The sequence below is a fragment of the Spermophilus citellus genome (assembly GCF_964194105.1).
Source record: "Spermophilus citellus genome assembly, chromosome: X".
NCBI lineage: Eukaryota > Metazoa > Chordata > Mammalia > Rodentia > Sciuridae > Spermophilus > Spermophilus citellus.
Genome location: NC_138190.1, coordinates 87,799,129 through 87,822,942, shown reverse-complemented (window position 1 = coordinate 87,822,942; position 23,814 = coordinate 87,799,129). Strand labels below are relative to the sequence as shown.

The window sequence follows — 23,814 nt, the reverse complement described above, 5'->3', positions numbered from 1 at the left end:
AAGCTCTGCCATCAAGCTTTGCCATGGTCTTGGCTTTCTAGGATTGACAATTTCCCAAGAAAGGATCCATGTGCTTTGCAATTATTGACTTCTCAAGTTCTTAGATTGGTGAAGCTCAAGTATTAACAAAGTTAAATGTATTTCTTTTAATGACAGCGAGTCAAGTCAAGGCTTGAGAGGTACAGTATTATGAAGTGGCTGAACAAACCTGACCAGATGAAGTAAGTTGCTGAAAATCCAAAAGAGGGACAAAATGCAAACTACTGTGTTTACTCCTATAGTTCAGAAATTTTCTTGGTTGAAGTAGAATTGAACCTTCCGAGGATCCAGACTGGAGTATTGGTGACAACATTTGCGCAGGCTCTTTGCCAAAGTCAGAGGACCACATAGAAAAACCCCCACCACAGACCTATATGAATAGAACAAAGGCTGTTGATATAAAATGGAGAAATGGCCCTCTACTACTCCCATCAACACTAAACAAAAATTCCATCATTGACTCCCACATTCTTCATGGTAAGTGTTTTTAACCTTTTTGATTTGCAAGTCCCTCATGTGCTCTCAATCCAGATCACTCTCATCACTGAGCCATTTTTTATTGAGAACACAATACCCAAAAAAATATACAACACATCAGTAAGACTCTGGAGCCAATCTACCTGAGTTCAAATCCCACCTCTGACATTTAACCCACCTGCATAACTTAAGGCAAGTTTTAGCTTCCCTTCTGTAAAATGGGAATAAAAATAATACCTATAGGTTTGTTTTGAGAATCAAATGAAAACATACAATTAAAAAAATGCCTAGCACACAGCAAGTGCATATGTGTTAGCTGACATTAAAGCCATCCATTGTGAACTTATCCTCACCTCAAAATTTCTCACACTAAAGAGGAGATGTTCTTGCCAAAGCTAACTTTTCCAATTGTGCTCTGGGTCTCACCTGCCTTCTCTCTTTTTAAATCTAATTATGGTGCAATTCATATACCATAAAATTCACCCTTTTGAAGTGTGCATTTAGTGCTTTTTAGTATAGCCACAAAGTTGTGAAACCATCACCAATTAATTCCAAAACATTTTCATTATCCCCAAAGGAAACCCCATCCACATTAGCTAGTCACTCTCCATTTCTTCCCAACCACAACCTCTCTGCCCTAATCTACAGTCTCTATTTAGATCTGCCTATTTTAAACATTTCCTATAAGTAGAATCATACAATAAGTGGCTTTTTATGTCTTTCATTCAGTATAAGGTTTTCAAGCTTCATCCATGTGGTAGCTTGTGTCAATATGTCTTTCGTTTTTATAGCTAAATTATATTTCCATTATATGGATGTACATCTGTTAATGGAGACAGGTAGTTTCCACTTTTAGGTTATTGTGAATAATGTTGCTATGTATACTCATGCATAGGTTTTTGTGTGTGCATACATTTTCATTTCTCTTGGATATATATACCAAGGAATGGAATTACTGGGTCATGTTGAAACTGTTAACACTTTGAGGATTTGCCAAAGAGTTTTTCCCAAGTGCTATAATCTTATTCATTCTCACAGCTTTAACTATGTTCAACTCAAACAACATGATAATTAGCATAATCTCATTTGCTTGTATGCTGCTGTTTTACAATTTACAGAGCAATTTTCATATATTGTCTCATTTAATCTTCACAACAATCCTGCAAGTGAGTGCAGTAGGTATTTATTAATATATCCCCCATATTACAGATAAGGAATCTGAAGATCAGAGGGTTTTCTACCTCCAGGTCCCAGAGCTGGAAAGTATCAAAACCAACATTAGGGCCCAGGATCATCCAAATCCAAATAACTAAGGGCTCTTGCCACTCCCTTCACAAAGTCTTTCCCAAGCACTTCGTGTTTTTAAACCATAGGTGTCCATGCACTTGTTTCAAGGAATACATCATTCTACTTTGAATTGATTGTATGCATCTCTTATTCAAATGTGTGCTCCTTGAGAGCAAGAACCGTACCCAATAGGGTACGGTTTCAACTTCCAAAGTTCCTGTATTAGTGAATGTTGAGTTTATAGAAAGTAACCGATAATGTTTGTGCAGTTGAATTGATCTCACCTGCCAACTTGTTCAGGGAGTTTCCCTACCATGACCAACTTCTTCTCCTTCCCATTGGAATGGCTGGTTTCATAGCACTAGGTTTTCCTGTATGCTCTAACATGATTCAAAACCCTCCAAAAAGACTGAGATCAGTTGAACTAGATAATACATTCCAAACCCTTGTTTCTCCACCAAAAAAAAAAAAAAAAAAAACCCACACATTTAAATTGCTCCAGTTTTCTGTTTTATTTGGTAGTATAGCTCAGAACTGAGCCTCTTTGCCTCACTGTTTGAATGGAGGCTTGCTGGGGCAGCAGCATCTTCTCATCAATTACAAGATCATGACTCTTATTTTGCTAAAACCCCAGATAAAATTTCCTCCGTTTTAAACAAGAGTCTAGGATAGTTCAAATAGTTTCTACCCCAGAAATCTTTTCCTAAGAGTGTTCAACATACTATAGTACCTTTCCTAAATTCTAACTCCACAAACTCAATTAACTAGAGGAAAATATACCTACTTGGGGTGGGTGGTAGCTATTGTAGAAAACTCATTGTCCCACATTGGTCTTCCAAAGAAGGTTTTCTGTTTCAATCCTGTCAGGATGTCAGTAGCCTTGTCAAAGTTTAATGCCGCATGTCCAGCCTGAAGTCAGAAATAAGAAGTTAAAAAAAAAATCCTCATAACTGCCTTCAGTCACTTTTAAGCTTGAGTGTAAGGGTGAAGGCAGGTAGGAAATAATTATTTCTAATCAGCAGTGTTTCTAATCTATCTTTTGTCTGACATTCATCTGCACTTAACATGGGAATTAGTGTATTGTTTGAACTCACAATGTTGCTGTTCCATCCAGTGAGGAAAAGACGGTAGTTTAAAAAACCCACTTTGCCTGATTCTTCCATCTCCTGTTCCAGGGAAGTCAGTAGGTCCTTGAACCAGGCAAAAGCACCTGTTTCCCTGCAGATCCAGTAGAAATAAATCTGGAATCAGCAAAAGAGACCACAGCATTATTAAGTGCCCTTTACAATGTATTCTGTGTAATGGGATTATACACATGCACACACTATGTTTGTTGATTGAGTCAAAGGGTGATCTGATAAATCATGTATACAAAGTGGAACACCTTAGGCATCATGAATGTCAAAACTCCTGACAATTTCCCTAATGGAAATAGCCCTCCAAGGTCATCTTTCATTTGAGATGATTTTAAACGCCAGATTGAAAAGAAGACCATGCTTTTCTATTGAAACTGGAAGTAGATGCCTTGGCAGAGAGAAGTGATTGCTCACTCTATTTATAAACTCTCTAAAGAAAATTTACTCCCTTATCATCTGTGAAGACCTTAGCCTATGAGGGCACTAGAACTGTTAGGCACAGGTATATAAAAAGTGATATGCTGGAGGGTACCTTTTGTGTTTTGAGTTTGTGGTCCGAATGCTGCAATTTGAACCAGATGGATTTCAAGATGGAAGCAAAGGGAGTGACCCCAATTCCTGCCCCAACCAGCACAGCCACTTCATACTTAAAAACATCCTCACTGGCTGTGCCAAAGGGACCATCCACCTCAATCCTAGCAGAAGGGAGAAGACAACATTCAAGTGAAGTTTCACCTCCTCTCCCAACCTCAAACATCCTCCCACAACAACAGCTCCCACAGCTGACTTCTGCCTATTTGTTTCAATCACAATTCATCTTACCAGAGCAGAGCTTCAGTAAGGAATTGTTTCCTCTCTTCTGCCAGTCTATATTCTAGTCTGAGTCTCTGCTGATTTCAGAGACCTACCTGGGAATTAGTGAATTCTGTTGTTCAAACGCCCTTATGAGATTTTCTGTCCAATCCCCTGCTACTCGGATATGAATGGAGAAGAAATCTTCTTCTGGAGCAGAGGTCAGAGTAAAGGGATGCCACTCCAGGAAAGAGATTGAGGGGCAATTAACAAAGATATACTGTCCCACTTCCATGCTAAAGCCACGCTTCTTCATCTGCAATTCCAAAACTTTGGATGGGTGCATAACAACCTGTGAAGGAAGCACATAGACCAAAGGAGACAAACTCAAATGGTGACAAAGGCAGGCATTTAAAGTAGATGAGCAAAGCTGATGACAATGGTAAACTGAGACCAAGTCTTTTCTAAAGGGGGCAGCAGCAGCTACTTAGCTCCAGAGAATGCTTGCACCATGGAACTGTGACTCAGTGTTACTGGGTTTTCTGATTCCACAAGAGAAGTTAAAAAAAAAGCCTCTTTTTTAAAATGTTAAAGCCTCCATCCAGAGTTTTAAATAACAGCAACCAGTTCAATGTTTCTTTTTTCACAATGCTAGGGATCAAACCCAGGGCCGTGCACATGCTAGGGAGGTGCACCTCTGAGCTACACCTCCAGCTCCAAGTTAATTTTTATTTTTTTTAATTTTCTTTTTTTTTATTGTTGGTCGTTCAAAACATTACATAGTTCTTAATATATCATATTGCACAGTTTGATTCAAGTGGGTTATGAACTCCCATTTTTACCCCGTATACAGATTGCTGTATCACATCAGTTACACTTCCATTGATTTACATATTGCCTTTCTAGTGACTGATGTATTCTGCTGTCTCTCCTATTCTCTACTATCCCCCTTCCCCTCCCCTCCTCTCCCCTCCCCTCTTCTCTCTCTACCCCCTCTACTGTAAATCATTTCTTCCACTTGTATTATTCTTCTCTTACCCCTCCTTTCCTCTTATATGTAATTTTGTATAACCCTGAGGATCACCTTCCATTTCCATGCGATTTCCCTTCTCACTCCCTTTCCCTCCCACCTCTCATCCCTGTTTAATGTTAATCTTCTTCTCAAGCTCTTCGTCCCTACCCTGTCCTTGGTTACTCCCCTTATATCAAAGAAGTCATTTGGCATTTGTTTTTTAAGGATTGGCAAGCTTCACTTAGTATAATCAGCTCTAATGCCATCCATTTCCCTCCAAAGTCTATGATTTTGTCATTTTTTAAAGCAGAGTAATACTCCATTGTGTATAAATGCCACATTTTTTTAATCCATTCATCTATTGAAGGGCATCTAGGTTGGTTCCACAATCTTGCTATCGTGAATTGTGCTGCTATGAACATCGATGTAGCAGTGTCCCTGTAGCATGCTCTTATTAGGTCTTTAGGGAATAGACCGAGAAGGGCAATAGCAGGGTCAAATGGTGGTTCCATTCCCAGCTTTCCAAGAAATCTCCATACTGCTTTCCAAATTGGTTGCACCAATTTGCAGTCCCACCAACAATGAACAAGTGTACCCTTTTTCCCCGCATCCTCTCCAGCACTTGTTGTTGTTTGACTTCATAGTGGCTGCCAATCTTACTGGAGTGAGATGGTATCTTAGGGTGGTTTTGATTTGCATTTCCTTGACTGCTAGAGATGGTGAGCATTTTTTCATGTACTTATTGATTGATTGTATGTCCTCCTCTGAGAAGTGTCTGTTCAGGTCCTTGGCCCATTTGTTGATTGGGTTATTTGTTATCTTATTGTCTAATTTTTTTAGTTCTTTGTATACTCTGGATATTAGGGCTCTATCTGAAGTGTGTGGAGTAAAGATTTGTTCCCAGGATGTAGGCTCCCTGTTTATCTCTCTTATTGTTTCTTTTGCTGAGAAAAAACTTTTTAGTTTGAGTAAGTCCCATTTGTTGATTCTAGTTGTTAACTCTTGCGCTATGGGTGTCCTATTGAGGAATTTGGAGCCCGACCCCACAGTATGTAGATCATAGCCAACTTTTTCTTCTATCAGACGCCATGTCTCTGATTTAATATCAAGCTCCTTGATCCATTTTGAGTTAACTTTTGTGCATGGCGAGAGAAAGGGATTCAGTTTCATTTTGATGCAAATGGATTTCCAGTTTTCCCAGCACCATTTGTTGAAGATGCTATCCTTCCTCCATTGCATGCTTTTAGCCCCTTTATCAAATATAAGATAGTTGTAGTTTTGTGGATTGGTTACTGTGTCCTCTATTCTGTACCATTGGTCCACGCGCCTGTTTTGGTACCAGTACCATGCTGTTTTTGTTACTATTGCTCTGTAGTATAGTTTGAAGTCTGGTATCGCTATACCGCCTGATTCACACTTCCTGCTTAGCATTGTTTTTGCTATTCTGGGTCTTTTATTATTCCATATGAATTTCATGATTGTTTTATCTATTTCTACAAGAAATGCTGTTGGAATTTTGATTGGCATTGCATTGAACTTATAGAGAACTTTTGGTAATATCGCCATTTTGATGATGTTAGTTCTGCCTATCCATGAACAGGATATATTTTTCCATCTTCTGAGGTCTTCTTTTATATCTCTCTTTAGGGTTCTGTAGTTTTCATTGTATAAGTCTTTCACCTCTTTTGTTAGGTTGATTCCCAAGTATTTTATTTTGGGGGGGGGATATTGTGGATGGAGTAGTTGTCCTCATTTCCGTTTCAGAGGGTTTGTCGCTGATATACAGGAATGCATTTGATTTATGCGTGTTGATTTTTTATCCTGCCACTTTGCTGAATTCATTTATTAGCTCTAATAGTTTCTTTGTAGACCCTTTTGGGTCTGCTAGGTATAGAATCATGTCATCTGCAAATAGTGATAATTTAAGTTCTTCTTTTCCTATTTTTATGCCTTTAATTTCTTTCATCTGTCTAATTGCTCTGGCCAGTGTTTCGAGGACTATGTTGAACAGAAGTGGTGAGAGAGGGCATCCCTATCTTGTACCAGATCTTAGAGGGAATGCCTTCAATTTTTCTCCATTCAGAATGATGCTGGCCTGTGGCTTATCATAGATTGCTTTTACAATGTTGAGGTATGATCCTGTTATCCCTAATTTTTCTAGAGTTTTGAACATAAAGGGATGCTGTACTTTGTCGAATGCTTTTTCTGCATTTATCGAGATGATCATATGGTTCTTATTTTTAAGTCTATTGATGTGGTGAATAACATTTATTGATTTCCATATATTGAACCAGCCTTGCATCCCAGGGATGAATCCTACTTGATCATGGTGTATAATTTTTTTGATATGTTTTTTAATCCGATTCGCCAGAATTTTATTGAGGATTTTTGCATCTAGGTTCATTAGAGATATTGGTCTGTAGTTTTCTTTCTTTGAAGTGTCTCTGTCTGGTTTAGGCATCAGGATGATGTTGGCCTCGTAGAATGTATTTGGAAGTTCTCCCTCTTTTTCTATGTCCTGAAATAGCTTGAAAAGTATTGGTGTTAGTTCCTCTTTAAAGGTTTTGTAAAACTCTGCTGTATACCCATCCGGTCCTGGGCTTTTCTTAGTTGGTAATCTTTTGATGGTTTCTTCTATTTCCTCTATTGTTATTGGTCTGTTTAGGTTGTATATATCCTCCTGACTCAATCTGGGCAAATCATATGACTTAAGAAATTTATCGATGCCTTCACTATCTTCTATTTTATTGGAGTATAAGGATTCAAAATAATTTCTGATTATCTTCTGTACTTCTGAAATGTCTATTGTGATCTTGCCTTTTTCATCCCGTATGCTCGTAATTTGGGTTCTCTCTCTTCTTCTCTTCGTTAGCATGGCTAAGGGTCTGTCGATTTTATTTATTTTTTCAAAGAACCAACTTTTAGTTTTGTCAATTTTTTCAATTGTTTCTTTTGTTTTGATTTCATTAATTTCAGCTCTGATTTTAATTATTTCTTGCCTTCTACTTCTTTTGCTGTTGTTTTGCTCTTCTTTTTCTAGGATTTTGAGATGAAGTATGAGATCATTTATTTGTTGGTTTTTTCTTTTTTTAAGGAATGAGCTCCAAGCAATGAATTTTCCTGTTAGAACTGCTTTCAATGTGTCCCATAGATTCTGATATGTTGTGTCTGTGTTTTCATTTAACTCTAAGAAGTTTTTAATTTCTTCCTTGATGTCTTCTAAAACCCATTGATCATTCAGTAACCTATTGTTCATTCTCCAAGTGATGCATGATTTTTTCTTCCTTCTTTTATCGTTGATTTTCAGTTTCATTCCATTATGATCAGATAAGATGCATGGTATTATCTCTACTCCTTTATATTGTCTAAGAGTTGCCCTGTGACATAATATATGATCTATTTTTGAGAAGGATCCATGTGCTGCTGAGAAAAAAGTGTAACTACTTGATGTTGGGTGGTATATTCTATATATGTCAATTAAGTCTAGGTTGTTAATTGTGTTATTGAGTTCTATAGTTTCCTTATTTAACTTTTGTTTGGAAGATCTGTCCAGTGGTGAGAGAGGTGTGTTGAAGTCTCCCATGATTATTGTATGGTGGTCTATTAGACTCTTGAACTTGAGAGGAGTTTGCTTGATGAACATAGCTGCACCATTGTTTGGGGCATATATATTTATGATTTTTATGTCTTGTTGGTGTATGGTTCCCTTGAGCAGTATGTAGTGTCCCTCTTTATCCCTTTTGATTAACTTTGGCTTGAAATCTATTTTATTAAATATGAGTATGGACACTCCTGCTTGTTTCCGCAGTCCATATGAGTGGTATGATTTTTCCCAACCTTTCACCTTCAGTCTATGTATATCTTTTCGAATCAAATGCATCTCCTGTAGGCAGCATATTGTTGGGTCTTGTTTTGTGATCCATTCAACTAGCCTGTGTCTCTTAATTGGTGAGTTTAAGCCATTAACATTTAGGGTTGTTATTGAGATATGGTTTGTTCTTCCAGCCATATTTGTTTATTAATGTTACTAAACCTGATTTGTTTTCCTCTTTGATTACTTTCCCCCCTTTACTGTCCTACCTCCCACTGTTGGTTTTCAATGTTATTTTCCATTTCCTCTTCCTGTAATGTTTTGCCAAGGATTTTTTGAAGAGATGGTTTTCTAGCTGCGAATTCGTTTAACTTTTGTTTATCATGGAAGGTTTTAATTTCATCTTCCATCCTGAAGCTTAATTTCGCCGGATACACGATTCTTGGTTGGAACCCATTTTCTTTCAGTGTTTGAAATATGTTATTCCAGGATCTTCTAGCTTTCAGAGTCTGTGTTGAGAGATCAGCTGTTATCCTGATTGGTTTACCCCTAAATGTAATTTGCTTCCTTTCTCTTGTAGCTTTTAAAATTCTCTCCTTATTCTGTATGTTGGACATCTTCATTATAATGTGTCTAGGTGTGGATCTCTTAAGATTTTGCACATTCGGCGTCCTGTAGGCTTCTAGGATTTGGGATTCTGTTTCATTCTTCAAGTCTGGGAAGTTTTCTCGTATTATTTCGTTGAATAGATTGTTTATTCCTTTGGTTTGGAGCTCTGTGCCTTCCTGTATCCCAATGACTCTTAAGTTTGGTCTTTTAATGTTATCCCATATTTCTTGGATGTTCTGCTCATGGTTTCTTAGCAGACTTGCTGAGCTGTCTATGTTCTTTTCAAGTTGAAATACTTTGTCTTCATTGTCTGATGTTCTATCTTCTAAGTGATCTACTCTGCTGGTAGTATTCTCAATTGAGTTTTTAAGTTGGTTTATTGCTTCCTGCATTTCTCGGATTTCTATTTGTTTGTTTTTTATTACCTCTATCTCCCTGTGTAATTGATCTTTTACTTCCTGGATTTGTTTATGTAGTTCCTTGTCAAAGTGATCTTTCATTGTCTGATTTTGCTGTCTCATGTCTTCCTTGAGACTCCAGATCATCTGAAGCATGTATATCCTGAACTCTTTTTCTGACATTCCATCTGTTGCAGCTATTACCTCTTCTAAAGTTGAGTTGACCTGCATTGCTTGTGGTCCTTTCTTTCCTTGTCTTTTCATACTGCTCGCGTTTCTTTCTGCTTGGTGAAACTGTTGTGTTTTTGAAATTTTCCCCCTATTTATTTATATTGCTCTTGTATAGTTGGGAAATCTCCCTTGCAGGGCGGGTAGTGGCTGTGCTCCTCCTCTAATTCGGGTGATCTGTCTACCACGCTGGTCGGTCGCAGGTCTGCCCACCCTGCGGGCACGTGTGCAGCTCTGCTCTGCCCCCACTCCAATTGTGGTGACATAACTACCACGCCCTTGGGTCGTTGGTCCTGATCCGGATGTGGGCGGCGGCTCTGCTCGGCCCCCACTCCAATTGTTGTGACGTGTCTACCACGCTGGCAGGCCTCTAGGCCTGTTCCGCCGGTGGGTCGCAGGTCTGCCTACCTTGCGGGCTCGCGCGGCAGTTCTGCTCAGCCCCCACTCCCAGTGGGGGTACCTGACTGCCTCTCCAACGGGTCGCTGGGCCTTTTCCAGACACGGGCGGCGGCTCTGCTCCACCCCCACTCCAACCAGTGTGACGTGACTGCCTCGGTGCTACTTGTCCACCACGCTGGCAGGCTACCGGGCCTGTCCTGCCAGTGGGTCGCAGGTCTGCCTACCTTGCAGGCTCAGAGGGCGGCTCTGCACAGCCCCTACTCCAAATGGGGTGAGTTGGCTACCGCGCCGTCGGGTTGCTGGTCCTGTTCTAGGCGTGGGCGGCTACTCTCTTCGGCCCCAGCTGCAGTTGGGGTGTTGTGATACCACACCGGCGGGTCACTTGGCCTGCTCTGGGCGCAGGCGGCAGCTCCACTCTGCCCCCCTGGCCCCCACAGCACCCAGCAGGACCCGGACCGAGAAGCAGTCCCCGCAGGTTCCCCAGCCCTGGGCTAAAGCAGCTTCGGGAGCCAGAACCCGGCCGCTCCAAGCTCTCCCAGCTCGGTGCACGCTCGGCTGGGAGCAGGCTCCACGGAGCGACCCCCGCGGGTTCCCCAGCCCCAGGCCAAAGCAGCCCCGGGAGCCAGAGCCCGGCCGCTCCAAGCTCTCCCAGCTCGGTGCACGCTCCGCTGGGAGCAGGCTCAAAGACGCAGTCCCCGCGGGCTCCCCAGCCCCGGGCCAAAACTGTTCCGGGAGTCAGAGCCCAGCCGCCCCGAGCTCAGCGCACGCTCCACTTGGAGCTGGCCTCAACACGCAGTCTCCGCAGGTTCCCCAGCCCTGGGCCAAAGCAGCCCGGGGAACCAAAATCCAGCCGCTCAAAGCCCGGCGCACGCCTTGCCAGGAGCGAGCCCCAAGGAGTATTCTCCTCAGGTTCTCCAGCCCCGAGCCTGAGTGATCTGTCTGCGAGACGCAGGCAAATACCAGCCTGAAATCACCTGTTCCGTAGCTGAATGAGCTGAGATCAGTAGAAAACAGGGATGATTACATCAGCTCTCCAAGATGGCGGCTGCTGTCCTCCTCCGTGGTCCGACTGGTGTCGAGAACCGAACTGGACCGCTTCTCTCCTCTGTCTCAAAGCCAGAACTCAGCACTAAGCACGGCCATTGCACCACTGGCAGGAGCCCCCAGAATCCGCATCGCTGCACTCCCGCTCCGGCACCTCGCCACTTCCCAGCGCGTGCCGCAGACTCCAGCTTCGGGGCGGTCCGCCGATCAGGCACTGCGACCCTCCGTGCGGAGAAATCGCCCGCGACCGAGCCCCCGCAGCCGAACCTTGCGCGATGGAAATCCGTCCACTAGATTCTGGAGCACCTCAATTTCACTGGAAATTCCCAACAAGATAGCCTTCAGCTATTTCACCTCGTCTTTCTCCCGCACAGTGACGTGGCGCTCTGGGGTGATGCACTCCCTTCACCGCCATCTTCCGGAGCCTCCAAGTTAATTTTTAAACAAACATTTTTAGGCCAAACAATATATATCTGAATGGGAGAGGGAGTGTAGCTCAGTGGTGAAATGCTTGCCTAGCATGTTCAAGGTCCTGGCTTCAATCCCCAGAAGAAGATACACACACACACACACACACACACACACACACACACATCTCCACTGGCTAGATCTTCCCAGGCCACCTGTTTGCATCCTCTGACATAGACCCATCCTGGTGGTTTCTGTCAAATTCATCTTCCCCTCTTTCCCATAGTTCTGTGCAGCACTAGAAAAACACATATTGCCTCCACGTGTTCTTTTTTATTCCTTCCAGTGTGACATGACCATTTAGTTCTATGCTCAAAATACCACATTTATCACAGCAAGATGAATGTGCATATTTAGTTATTTATTTATTTACCTTGGTGATCACAACCTTCTGCTGGGAGCGATAAAACCGGAGAAACCTTTCAAAGATATATAGAACAACTGGTGCAAGGGTCCATTTCCAAGACTGCACAGAGAGATTAAAGAATGAGATTCCCTTTTAATCTCTCATTTAGAACTTTCTTTGTGTAGCAGTTCATTGCTTCATTCAGTAAATTTGTCAAGCTATTGATGTGTATCATTACTAAGCCACTAATTTTACCAAATCCTGAAGACGGAAGTAGAAATGAATATACTGCAATAGTTTTGCTTGCTAATATCTTACTCATAAATTAGTCCATTCTTTGAAAATTTGCATTTCTGATAGGAAGCAAAAGCAACAGTAATAAAATACACGGTACTATATGTATACATATTTATATTCTTAAATAATATAAAATTTGATTTCAAAAATCTAAAACTATCTTCCAGGACAACTTATCCAATCTAAAAAACCAATAGAAATGGTAAATGTGAAATAGAAGCAAATGATTTAAAACAAAACAAACAAAAAAGGAAAAATATTGGCTGATGTTTTGGGTAACAATATATAAAGCTTGATATTAATTCACTGTTTTCTCAGGTGTTCAAAACATTTAGCATAATCATGATTTTTTAAATTATTTAAATTATAAATTTAATTTAATAATTAAATTATAATTATTAGCACATATTACTTGTTTAAAATAATATTTTTCTTTGTGACATTTTATAATACATATTATATAATTTGTATCCACCTTCCCTATCATCCTGCCTTACCCATGCCCACCCTTCCTCTTTCCCTTCCCTAATATCCCCCTTCTACTTTCATGTCATCTTTTAGTAGTTTGTTTTTATCTTGTCTACATATATATTTTTTTAAAGCAGACTTTCTATCCCCCAATATCTTCTCAAGATAGCAGATAACTTCAATATGCACAGGATCTACTAAAAATATATTTCCTAGTGATACTAAGTCATGTCCCTTCTTGCACAATTGGTCAAGTATGATATATTGGAGCTATGTAGAATGAGGTTTCTTATGCTGTTGCAGGTCAATAACTTCCTTGGATATCTCTGGGGAAGGAAGTAACAGAGATCTGGCTAGTGTTAGAGTAGACATTATACAATTTAGTGTTATTTGTTATTTGAGAAAAATCCCCAGCTGTATTCAGAATACATGAAAAAAAACATACTTAAGGAATGGGTAATAACAATGTGATAAAAGTATTGGCCTCAGAAATAGAGAAATGAGGGGCTGGGGATGTGGCTCAAGCGGTAGCACGCTCACCTAGCATGCGCTGGGTGCTGGGTTCGATCCTCAGCACCACATAAAAATAAAATAAAGATGTTGTGTCCACTGAAAACTAAAAAATAAATATTGAAAAATTCTCTCTCTCTCTTAAAAAAAGAAATAGAGAAATGAATATTAACAAGATAGCATTTTAGTCTCTCAAACTTTGAGCAATAATTCCCAGAATTAACTAGGATTCAGGGAAATGGGCGTACTCCCACATATAGCTAATGGAGGTACAAATTAGCAGCATCTTCCCAGAAAGCAATCTGGCAGTACATCTCAACAGTTTCAGAAGCATTCCTTCTCTTTGACCTAGGAATTTCACTTCTAGGAAATGGAGATAAAGAAATAATTAAGGTATGCACAGAGTACATGGCACACTTATGGCCCCAATATTTACTACCTTCCTTTTTCTTTCCTTCCTTCTTTCCTTCCTTCCTTCCTTCCTTCCTTCCTTCCTTCCTTCCTTCCTTCCTTCCTTCCTTCCTTCCTTTGATGGGCTAGGGATCAAACTCAGGGCCTTGCACATGTTAGGCAAACACTCTTCCACCAAGCTATATCCCCAGTCAAGAACTCAGTTTCTTAGTCATCCACTGTCTAGCAGTTTCCAAGCATAACACCAAAGAAAACCTACTTCAATAATGCTTTTTTTTTTCACAAGAAAATTTGATTGGGATTTCATAGCTGAGTTTTTGGATGGTACAACTGTCAAGACTCTGTAAAGCCTGGGCTTGAATTTAATCTTTTGGAATCCTAGTCGTTTTGTCCCCAAATGGAGACAAAAGAAGTACTTACCCAAGAGGTTATTGCTATATATAAATGAGATTAATCAATATTATGCTGCAAGGCTGAGACATGGTAAAAAATATCAATAATGTGGACCAACATTATTATCTTTTCAGGGGGTCATACAATATGCAATGACTTTTAGACCTTCTTTTTCAATATTCCCTATTAATTGTCATTTTACCAGTGATGCTGGAAGTTCCTTGAAGATAGAAATCTTGTAGGTATCCTTTATAGGACCCAGCACATGGCTGAGCTAATAATGATGATAATAACAATAATAAGAGTAATATTAACAATGATAATAGTAACAGCACATAACAAGAGACTGTCCTTGTCCATAAGGGTTCTTACCTCAGGGGGATGTCCCTCAAATTGTGGCTCCTTGCAGTCAGGGTCATGATCATCCCACTTTTCAAAAGACTGTGCACACTTATGGGGATGACTCTCATTCATGCTCTTCTCTGTTTGACCCCGGACAATTCCACTGAAACAAAGAAAGATAGTTTAAGGTAAAGAATTATGCAAGGTTGAGAGCTGGAACCTGAGAATGAGGGTTTGAAGACCTTACCCCATGCCATGAATCAATAAACAGATGATATAGATGCTAAATAGGTGGTGTGTATACCAGAAGAGCTCAAAATAATGCCTCCGAATAAACTCCATAGATGAAGTTACCATGAGAATCAAGGCTATGGTGATGATCACTCCAGAGAGACCAGCAATAGTGGTGAATGTCACATACAAGACCGTCTGTGAACAGAGAAATGTCAGCCTGACATGATGTCCAACAAGGATATTTTGGTCTTCCTGCTCATGACCAGATCCCAGAGGCTTTGCCATTGAGTCAACTCACCATGTCTGGCGACTGTATGGGATTTAGCCAAAAACCCCCCTCTTTGTCATGATGTAGGCTGGAGAGAACAGAGGCAAGGGTTATAGTTGTGACATGATGGCTTCTACTGTAGCGTTCAAAGTTAAACAGGTGTGCAATGATGTGGATAGCTAAAAAGAAAGAAATGTCTCAGGAACATTATGTCAGGCACAACTCACTAAAATAGGAGAATCCTACATACAATGCTAGTAGAATTTTGAGTCCATAGAAGGTGCCCTGTAATGCAGGGAGATCAAAGATCTTATATCTAATCACTTCCCAAAGGAATAGAATATAAGCTCCAGGGATATAGGCCTACAACACTGCATGAAAAATAGTCCCAGGTGCTCAATATTTTTTGAATGTTTATATTCATGGGTAAATGAAACTAGACTCTGAATACCCTTGAATTTTCAGTTTCATGGTTTTACTAAGTTACCTGTGAATATGCAGATCATATATGCCACCAGCTTATGGAAGGTGAGGTTGTGATCCAATGTCTTTCTCAGTGTGCGACTGCAAAACTACAAATATAAAGTGATCATGGTCAGGTGTCACCATCCTGCCTTATGAAATTCACTAACCTATAGCCAACTTGTCTTAAATATAGCATGCCAATCAGTACCCACCCATCCTTACCTACACCCTTAGTCACCAAAAGAGACCACTAGCTCCCATTCCTAGGGACTTAGTATTGGACTAACATCAAAGATATCAGGGTCTCTTTTTTTTTAAGAGAGAGAGAATTTTAATATTTATTTTTTAGTTTTCAGCGGACACAACATCTTTGTTTGTATGTGGTGCTGAGGATCGAACCCAGGCCGCACGCATGCCAGGCAAGCACGCTACTGCTTGAGCCACATCCCCAGCCCCAGGGTCTCTTTCTTTAATGTGAAAGTTGACCTAGTTGTAGCTAGGACTCACGGATCCTCTCAAGAAGGACAGCAAATTGCGACACACAGGAATCAGGATCAGCATGCTGTTAAAATTCAAGCAGAAAGCAGAGGCTCGGGCCACAGCCAACGCTGTCTAGAGTAGAGAAGAAAAGAGTCAGACTGCTGCTTCATGTTACCATCTAACAGGTGAGCAATGACCCAATCCATTTGTCTGAGATCTGCAAATGGACAGAAGTGCAGCTGCTTCCCCTCTCTCTCAGTAATTAGCACCATCAGGCCAGTCTCTATTTGTAAAAGGCAGAAAATGTGCTGAACTTAACACTGATTTGCGAAATTCCCATGAGAGTGGTTTAGAAATATATTTTTAAAATATTTATTTTGTTAGTTGTAGGTGGAAACAATTATTATTTCATTTTTATGTGGTGCCTCACGCATGCTAAGCGAGCGCTCTACCGCAGAGCCACAACCCCAGCCCAGAAATATTTAACTATACGTGAAATAACATGAAAGAGAACAGGATTTAATGATTCCATGTTAGCAAATACATTCCATGGATATAATATTTTGAATAAGTATTTCTGTTTAATACACTTAATTATGATTTTATTATTTTTCATTCATAAGACAGTCTTGAAGATCATATATACTATTTTTCGTACTGGGATGGAATCCGGGGGTACTTAACTACTGAGCCTCTTTTATTTTTTTTATTTTGAGTCAGGATCTCACTAAGTTGCTTAGGGCCTCACTAATTTGCTGAGGCTGGCCTCAAACTTGTGATCTTCCCAGCCTCAGCCTCCCAAGTTGCTGGGATTATAGGTGTGCACCACCACTCCTGGCTCATATATAATTTTATATGCATTTTAAATAAAGCCCATATTTAAAGGTATAATTACAGATGGTGACTATTTTATTCTCTTTTCTTTTTTTTTAGAATTACAACTAGCATGTTTTTTTTTGAATTTTTAATATTTATTTAGTTTTTTTAGTTCTCGGTGGACACAACATCTTTGTATGTGGTGCTGAGGATCGAACCTGGGCCGCACGCATGCCAGACGAGTGCGCTACCGCTTGAGCCACATCCCCAGCCCTTATTCTCTTTTCTGTATTTTCTAATGTTGACATTATAAGCATATAATTGATAATAATAATTAAAAATTTAATCACATATTTAAGATATATTTAACAATTGATTAAAACTTAAGCAAGATTAGCAAACTCCTTGGAGTAAAATTCTTAAACTTAGGTAGAGATTTAAGAATGGATAACTTTCTTTTTGGGGGTGGGGACAGTGCTGGGGATTAAACCCAGGGCCTTGCACATATTAGGCAAGCACTCTACTACTGAGCTATAACCTCAATTCTGAGAGGGGAGAACTTCTAAAAGCAGAATTTCAAGCTGAATTCCTAAGGTGGCCAGGTGTCATAAATCAAGAACAACCTACAGTAGAAGCTTCTGGAAAAGGAGACAAGAAGTCAGTGATCTACAGAAGTTTTTAGCCCAGCAACAGGCCTAATTAGTTATAGAATGGACAGAATATGCTCAACTTCATGGCAGCTAAGCTTCACTACTCAACTCTGTGCCACTGGTTTCTAAGTCTGTGTCATTTACTTGAGACTGTAGGCTATAGAGTGTGACAATCTTGTAGTAGTAGTGGAGGTGGTAGCAGCAGCCAGGCAATTCTTGTTGCACATCAGTTGACTGGCCAGCCTTACATGTATGTCTGTCAAAGACTTGCTAAAAATACAAGTATGGGTTAGAGTTAAAAATTTCTCAGTCATTTCCTAATAATATTTAAGGTACAAATGATCTTTCCATACAACCTAAACCCAGAACAATGTGACATCAGTTTGATAAGTGAGGTCGGGATTTGCCTAGGGTCCATAATGGCTTATAATGTAGGCAGTGCAATGAACAAGAGCTGCCCTACTGTTTTCCATTTCTGGATCTCCCATATGACCTGTGTTTTCTCTCTCTGCTGAGTCACACTCTGACTATTTTAGGTGGAGACAGCCTGTTCCATTTCAGAGTAAATTTTCTCTGTTCATCTCAGATATCCTGCATTTCCACATTGGTTCCCGCAGCTTGCTTATTTGAGTCACAGAGGTTTCTTAAAGCTAAAATTGGCAAGTAAATTGAAAATGTAGGACTATAATTTCACAGCTCCATATTCTGGGGCAGCTATCTATATGGAATGAATTCTTTTTAGATAAAATGTTTTTTTTCCCTCCATTGCAGCACATTGAAATATCCCAATGTATATTCATTTCTCTATATCAACTCTCACTGATGTTATAATTGAAATTCTGCTATCATTAATGCCTCATTGACTGTGTATTTAAACTCCTTCCTCTGCTACTTATTTTCTCTGGTTCATAGTGAATTAAATTGCTTTCTGTGTTATCCCAAGGTGAGCATGAATTTAAGAAATACCCTATGGAATGAATAAATCAATTATGGCACATTAATGTGATAAACTGTTACCCTCTTCAAAGGCTGAGAACTACCTGCAGTAGTACAGTGGCAGTAAATGTTTTAACAACCAGCTTTTTTGGAGGGTGGCAGGGAGATTCCCAATTTCCAGCATTTGCCTATTGTGATGATGTAACTACTCCCACTAGAGCAGATTTCAAGACACCAACTTGATATCACCGAACATCACTGCATGCAGAGTTGGGAAGAGATTCACACAACTCAATATTGCAAGTTAGTATGAGCTAGTTCCAGGTCTCACATGGAAAGATATTTGAGATACATTAAGCATGGGAAGCATTTTGAGTTAAGATCTACAATATGATCCCTTTTTTGATTTAAAAAAATATCCTATCTTTGTTTATCAAAACTCATAGCATGGTCAATTGCAGTGGTACACACCTGTAATCCCAGTGGCTCAGGAGGCTGAGGCAGGAGGATCGTGAGTTCAAAGCCAGCCTCAGCAAAAGCAAGGAGCTAAGCAACTCAGTGAGATCCTGTCTCTAAATAAAATACAAAATAGGGCTAGGGATGTGGCTCTGTAGTCAAGTCCCACTGTGTTCAATCCCCGGTACCAAAAAAAAAAAAAAAAAAAAAAAAACTCATAACATGGCCAGAGGTGGTGGCACATGCCTGAAATCCCAGCAGCTTGGGAGGCTGAGGCAGGAGGATTGCAAAGTCAAAGCCAGCCTCAGCAATTTAGTGAGGTCCTAAACAACTTAGAGAGACCCTGTCTCTTAAAAAAAGAAAAAAAATATATAGCACAACAAAAAAGCGAATTTCATTCTGTGGAAATTAAAAGCAATAGTACCTACCTTAAAAACAAAAACAAAACCTATGCGATGTGTTTGTGAGTGTATGTCAGCATATCTATACACACACCAAACTATTAATGGTGGTTATCTCTGGGGAGAGGGATTGGAGGGGAATTTTCACATTTTACTTATACTTCTGTGTGGCTTGGTCTCATTGAAAGTAGTATTATTTATAATTAATTTATTTTTAAAAAAAGGCTTTCAAAATAAAATGTCCACAGGATATCAGTATGATTCATTTTATGCTGCTGATTTTTTGTCATGAAGTAATCAAGTTCTTAATAACTAGTCACATTTATTGCATCATTCTCTTAATAAAAAGCTATTTTTAAAACAAATTAACACTTCCTTTGGAGTTTTAGTTTCTAAACAGGGATGAGGGATGAACATTTAAAATTAAAAACAGCAGGGTGAAATAAGCCATGTACAGAACATTCAAATCCGTTGTGATCTCAACATGGATCCTTTGATTATGGAGAGAAAAGGATTTTTTAAAAGAACAAGCTGTCTTTAAATATGTATATTGAGTGGGCCTTTGTGTAAAGCTATTGAAAGAAAGCACTGTCAGGATGAAAGTGATTTAATCAAATCTCTAAACTGTTACTGCATAATAGAGATGGCAATCAAATTTGTTGTTCTAAACTGGTAGGGTCCAGGTGCATTAGCTTGGGACAAAAACAGCCTCACCTCCATATTACCTCCACACTAAGTGCCAACCCACCTCCTTCCTCTTCCATAGTTAATATTCTACTTTCCCAGTCTGCTCCATTTGGTACCTTAACCTGACCCACCTTTCTGCAAGCCTAGGGTTCTGCACCACCCATCTCCCAGACCCCATATCCTGGGGATAGCAAGGTGACATTAATCCACAAGACTGGTTTTCAAATGTCTTTCTTTCTTCTTTCTTTCTTTCTTTCTTTCTTTCTTTCTTTCTTTCTTTCTTTCTTTCTTTCTTTCTTTCTTTCTTTCTTTCTTTCTTTCATTCCTCCTCCTCCTCCTCCTCCTCCTCCTCCTTCTTCTTCTTCTCCTCTCTCTCTCTCTCTCTCTCTCTCTCTCTCTCTCTCTCTCTCTCTCTCTCTCTCTCTCTCTCCTTCTCTACCTTCTTCCTTTGTTTCCAAACTCTTTCTTAAAATAATAATCAGGCATTTGTAAGACAGGTAAAGGCTGCTCTGACTGAAATAAAAGCAAGAGTCAGGAACATTGCCCAGTTAGACTTCCTCTCACACCTTATAGGAGTACCTGAGTTTCTGGAACCAGTTTGAAAACCACTGCCTAATAGTTTTCTCTATTGTATGTTTTCTTTATACATCCTATGGAGTGTGCCCTAGATAGGGTTTTCATATTTACTAATAAAAATTAGAGGCCAGGTATGGTGACACATGCCTATAATCTCAGCAGCTCAGGAGGCTGAGGCAGGAGGATTGCGAGTTCATAAGCGAGCCCCAGCAACTTAGTGAGGCCCTAAGCACCTCAGCAATACTCTGTCTCTACATAAAATATTAAAAAGAGCTGGAGATGTGGCTCAGGGATTAATTGCCCCTGGTTCAATACCTGGCACCAATCAATCAATCAATCAATCAATTATAGGCTATCCAGCTAAATTTGAATTTCAGAAATAAAAATAAATATTTTTATACACCTATACTCCATGTGATATTTGGAACATGCTTATATAAAAAAATGATTCCTTGTTTTTCTGAAATTCATATTTAGGTGGGCATCCTACATTTTTTTCTGGCAATCCTAGCCCTAGAAGAAATCAGAGAATTGGGTCACAAAAGAGCCAGAATCATATACCATGCATATTTACATCTATATCTACATATTTCAGGTGTAGTGGCACATGCCTGTAATCCCAGCTACTTAGGCTGAGGCAGAAGGATTTCAAGTTCAAGGCCAGCCTGGGCAAGTTAGTGAAACCCCCATCTAAAAGAAATAATCATTTATCACATCACAACTGTGATACTCACCCCAAGAATTTCTCTTGTGTAGTAGTATTTGTCGTCCTTCTCATATTTCAGGAAGATATGTACAAACAGGAAAACATTCAGTCCCAACCAAGCAACCTACATGAAGAAAAAAGAAGTAAGGAAAACAGTGGGATTTAGAAAGAAGCAGGTAAGGTATAGGAAGCAGTATCACCATTTTGATTACTTTGTGTTTATCTGTTTTTGTTTTAAATGTGTAAAATCCTGCCAGTATCTAATCTATTTTTCAGAGTAAGCCAACACTTTGAGACATGCATTAGACACTAATGATCAGGGTCAGCATTCTAAGGTCCATGAACTAAATCTGGTTTGTTACCTGTTTTTCACAACCTGCAAGCTCAAATTTTTTGTTTTCATTTTTTACTTTTTTAAAATTTTTTGCATTGCTGAGGATTGAATCCAGGCCTATGTGCATGCCAGGCAAATACTTTACCATTGACTGTTTTGACAGTTCTAAACAGTTAAAAATAGAAAAAGAAGAAGAAGATTTCATGACATGAAAATTTTATGAAATTCAAATTTTAGTGACCATAAATAAAGTGGTATTGGCACTAAGCCACACCTATTCATTTCTGTAATGTTTATGGCTGTTTTTGTGATAGGATGGCAAAGTTGAGTAGCTGGGACAGAAGCCATATGGCTCACAAAGCCTAAAATATATACTATCTAGATTTTACTGAAACATTTGCCAATTCTTGGACTAGAGCTTTCAAACTATTGCACCTAAAAAATGGCAATAAGTGAATAAGTGAATTTCTGAAGAAACAAAGAATAAATTTAGCATCTATAACAATACTCATTTGAAAAGGGCTAATCCATTCCCAGATGGCCCTGCCTCTTTAATTACATCCTGACATACATTTTCCTGTTTTTAGATTGTGAGTCTTTTTTAAAATTAACCTATTGTTACTTCTACTCATTTTAGCCCTTAATACTGCTTTTGCCTGTCCAAAGCTCTGACTTCATTGGCTAAGAGGGCAATTTTGAACCCACTGCTCATTGCCTTAGACACCAACCAATTGAGCTCTAGCCCAGGTTTGGAAGTGCTGGTCTGTAATTCAACAGGTCTCTATGGTACTGGGATGCCTCTAGAATATATTCTTGGCATCAGGATGGATAAGAACCATCTCAGCCTACAGGTAAAAGGCCTTTAGCCTAGGGCATAGCTATTTCAGATTCACTGGATCTGGACCACTTGTAGACCTCTAGCAGAAAAGCATAGTGATTCCAAGTGTGATATTGGAATCATACTCCAATTTCTAACACCACCACTTACTAGCTCTATGATTTAAGCTCTGCGATTTAAGTTCTCTGAACATCAATTTCTTCACCCATAAAAATGAGGATAAGCCAGGCACACTGGCACATGCCTGTGTAATCCCAACAGCTGGGATACTGAGACAGGAAGATCTCAAGTTCAAAGCCAGCCTCAGCAACGACAAGGCACTAAGCAACTCAGTGAGACCCTGTCTCTAAATAAAATACAAAATAGGACTGGGGATGTGGCTCAATGGTTGAGTGCCCCTGAGTTCAATCCCTGGTACAAAAAAAAATGAGGAAAACAGGGCTGGGCATGGTGGAGAACAGCAGTAAGTCCAACAGCTGGGGAGGCCGAAGCAGGAAGATTGCAAGTTCAAAGCCAGCCTCAGCAATTTAGTGAGATTCTGTCTCAAAATAAAAAATAAAAATTGCTGGGGATGTAGCTCAGTGGTAAAGCATACCTGGGCTCAATCCCCAGTATCAAAAAAAAAATATTTCACCTCATTTACCTTTTTTAGTGCAGTTACTAGAAAAATTAGCAATTACATGAGTGGGTCGCAATATAGTTTTAGTGGGAACTGCTGGGTCAAGATGATCTCTAATATCACTTCCCTCTCAAACATTTAATTATTTTATGAAATCTTGATGACAGTGATATGAAAAGGAGAGAAACCAAATGCTCCATGGCAACAGATAGAAGTGGGATGGTAGAGAAAAATAAGTCAGAGAATGAAAACAAATTGAAATTCCAAGTATGGCAACATGAACAATTGCCTATATGTTTTTTTTGTCTCTGTTCTCTCATCTGGCCTAGAGTTCAAGTTTCTAAATGATAACTGGCCTTGATGAGCCAAATAATTGCCATAGACTCTTTCACTTTTGAGTAATTTTACAAATATTAACAAACTAGATGTCTCCTGTGTTAACTAACATTCCGAACTAATAGGAAGTGAAACATCACTTACCAGAAACAAAACTGCCAACCAGTGGTTAACCACCCAGTTCCCCATTGTCAAGAAGTGGTTTGGAGTCTCTCTAGGTGCAGAGCAGATTCAGAAATCTGGATTCTGAAGAGGTTCTTCAGGGTTGGGACCTCTGTCCAGTTCTGAGTCTCTTGAGCCTTTAAGACGTGAATAGTGCACACCTACCCAGAAATGACTAAATGTATTCTGCCTTCCTCCTTTGGAAGGAACTGTTATCAGCTTAGGTAGACCAGCCCTACATAGGAGAACCACAGGGGTTTTCCCTGTTAGGGATTTTACACCTTCAGGAAATAGCAGTCTTCTTGGGTGAAAATATTCTTGGTCATCATCTTATCAACATGACCTAAGGTGAAGCATTACTTTCCTTGATAAGAGATTTGCTA

General features: G+C 39.8%; 1 protein-coding gene across 3 annotated transcripts; it reads right to left on the bottom strand.

Annotated features, from left to right (window-relative positions):
• Positions 1–282: 282 nt before the first annotated feature.
• On the bottom strand, positions 283–23,544 carry NOX1 (NADPH oxidase 1; the record flags this gene model as incomplete). Of its 3 annotated transcripts, XM_081278319.1 has the most annotated exons (13): positions 283–409; positions 2,588–2,712; positions 2,898–3,044; positions 3,472–3,634; positions 3,848–4,083; positions 12,074–12,166; positions 14,498–14,630; positions 14,715–14,896; positions 15,000–15,148; positions 15,457–15,541; positions 15,942–16,046; positions 21,171–21,266; positions 23,414–23,544. In XM_081278319.1, 13 exons carry the CDS (start codon positions 23,456–23,458, stop codon positions 283–285), a joined length of 1,686 nt encoding a protein of 561 aa, XP_081134445.1. The 3 variants fall into 3 exon arrangements, with proteins under 3 accessions (XP_081134445.1, XP_081134444.1, XP_081134443.1); XM_081278318.1 differs by lacking the exon at positions 2,898–3,044 and having other exon boundaries at positions 23,414–23,458; XM_081278317.1 differs by lacking the exon at positions 15,942–16,046 and having other exon boundaries at positions 23,414–23,458.
• Between the last annotated feature and the right edge of the window lie 270 nt (positions 23,545–23,814).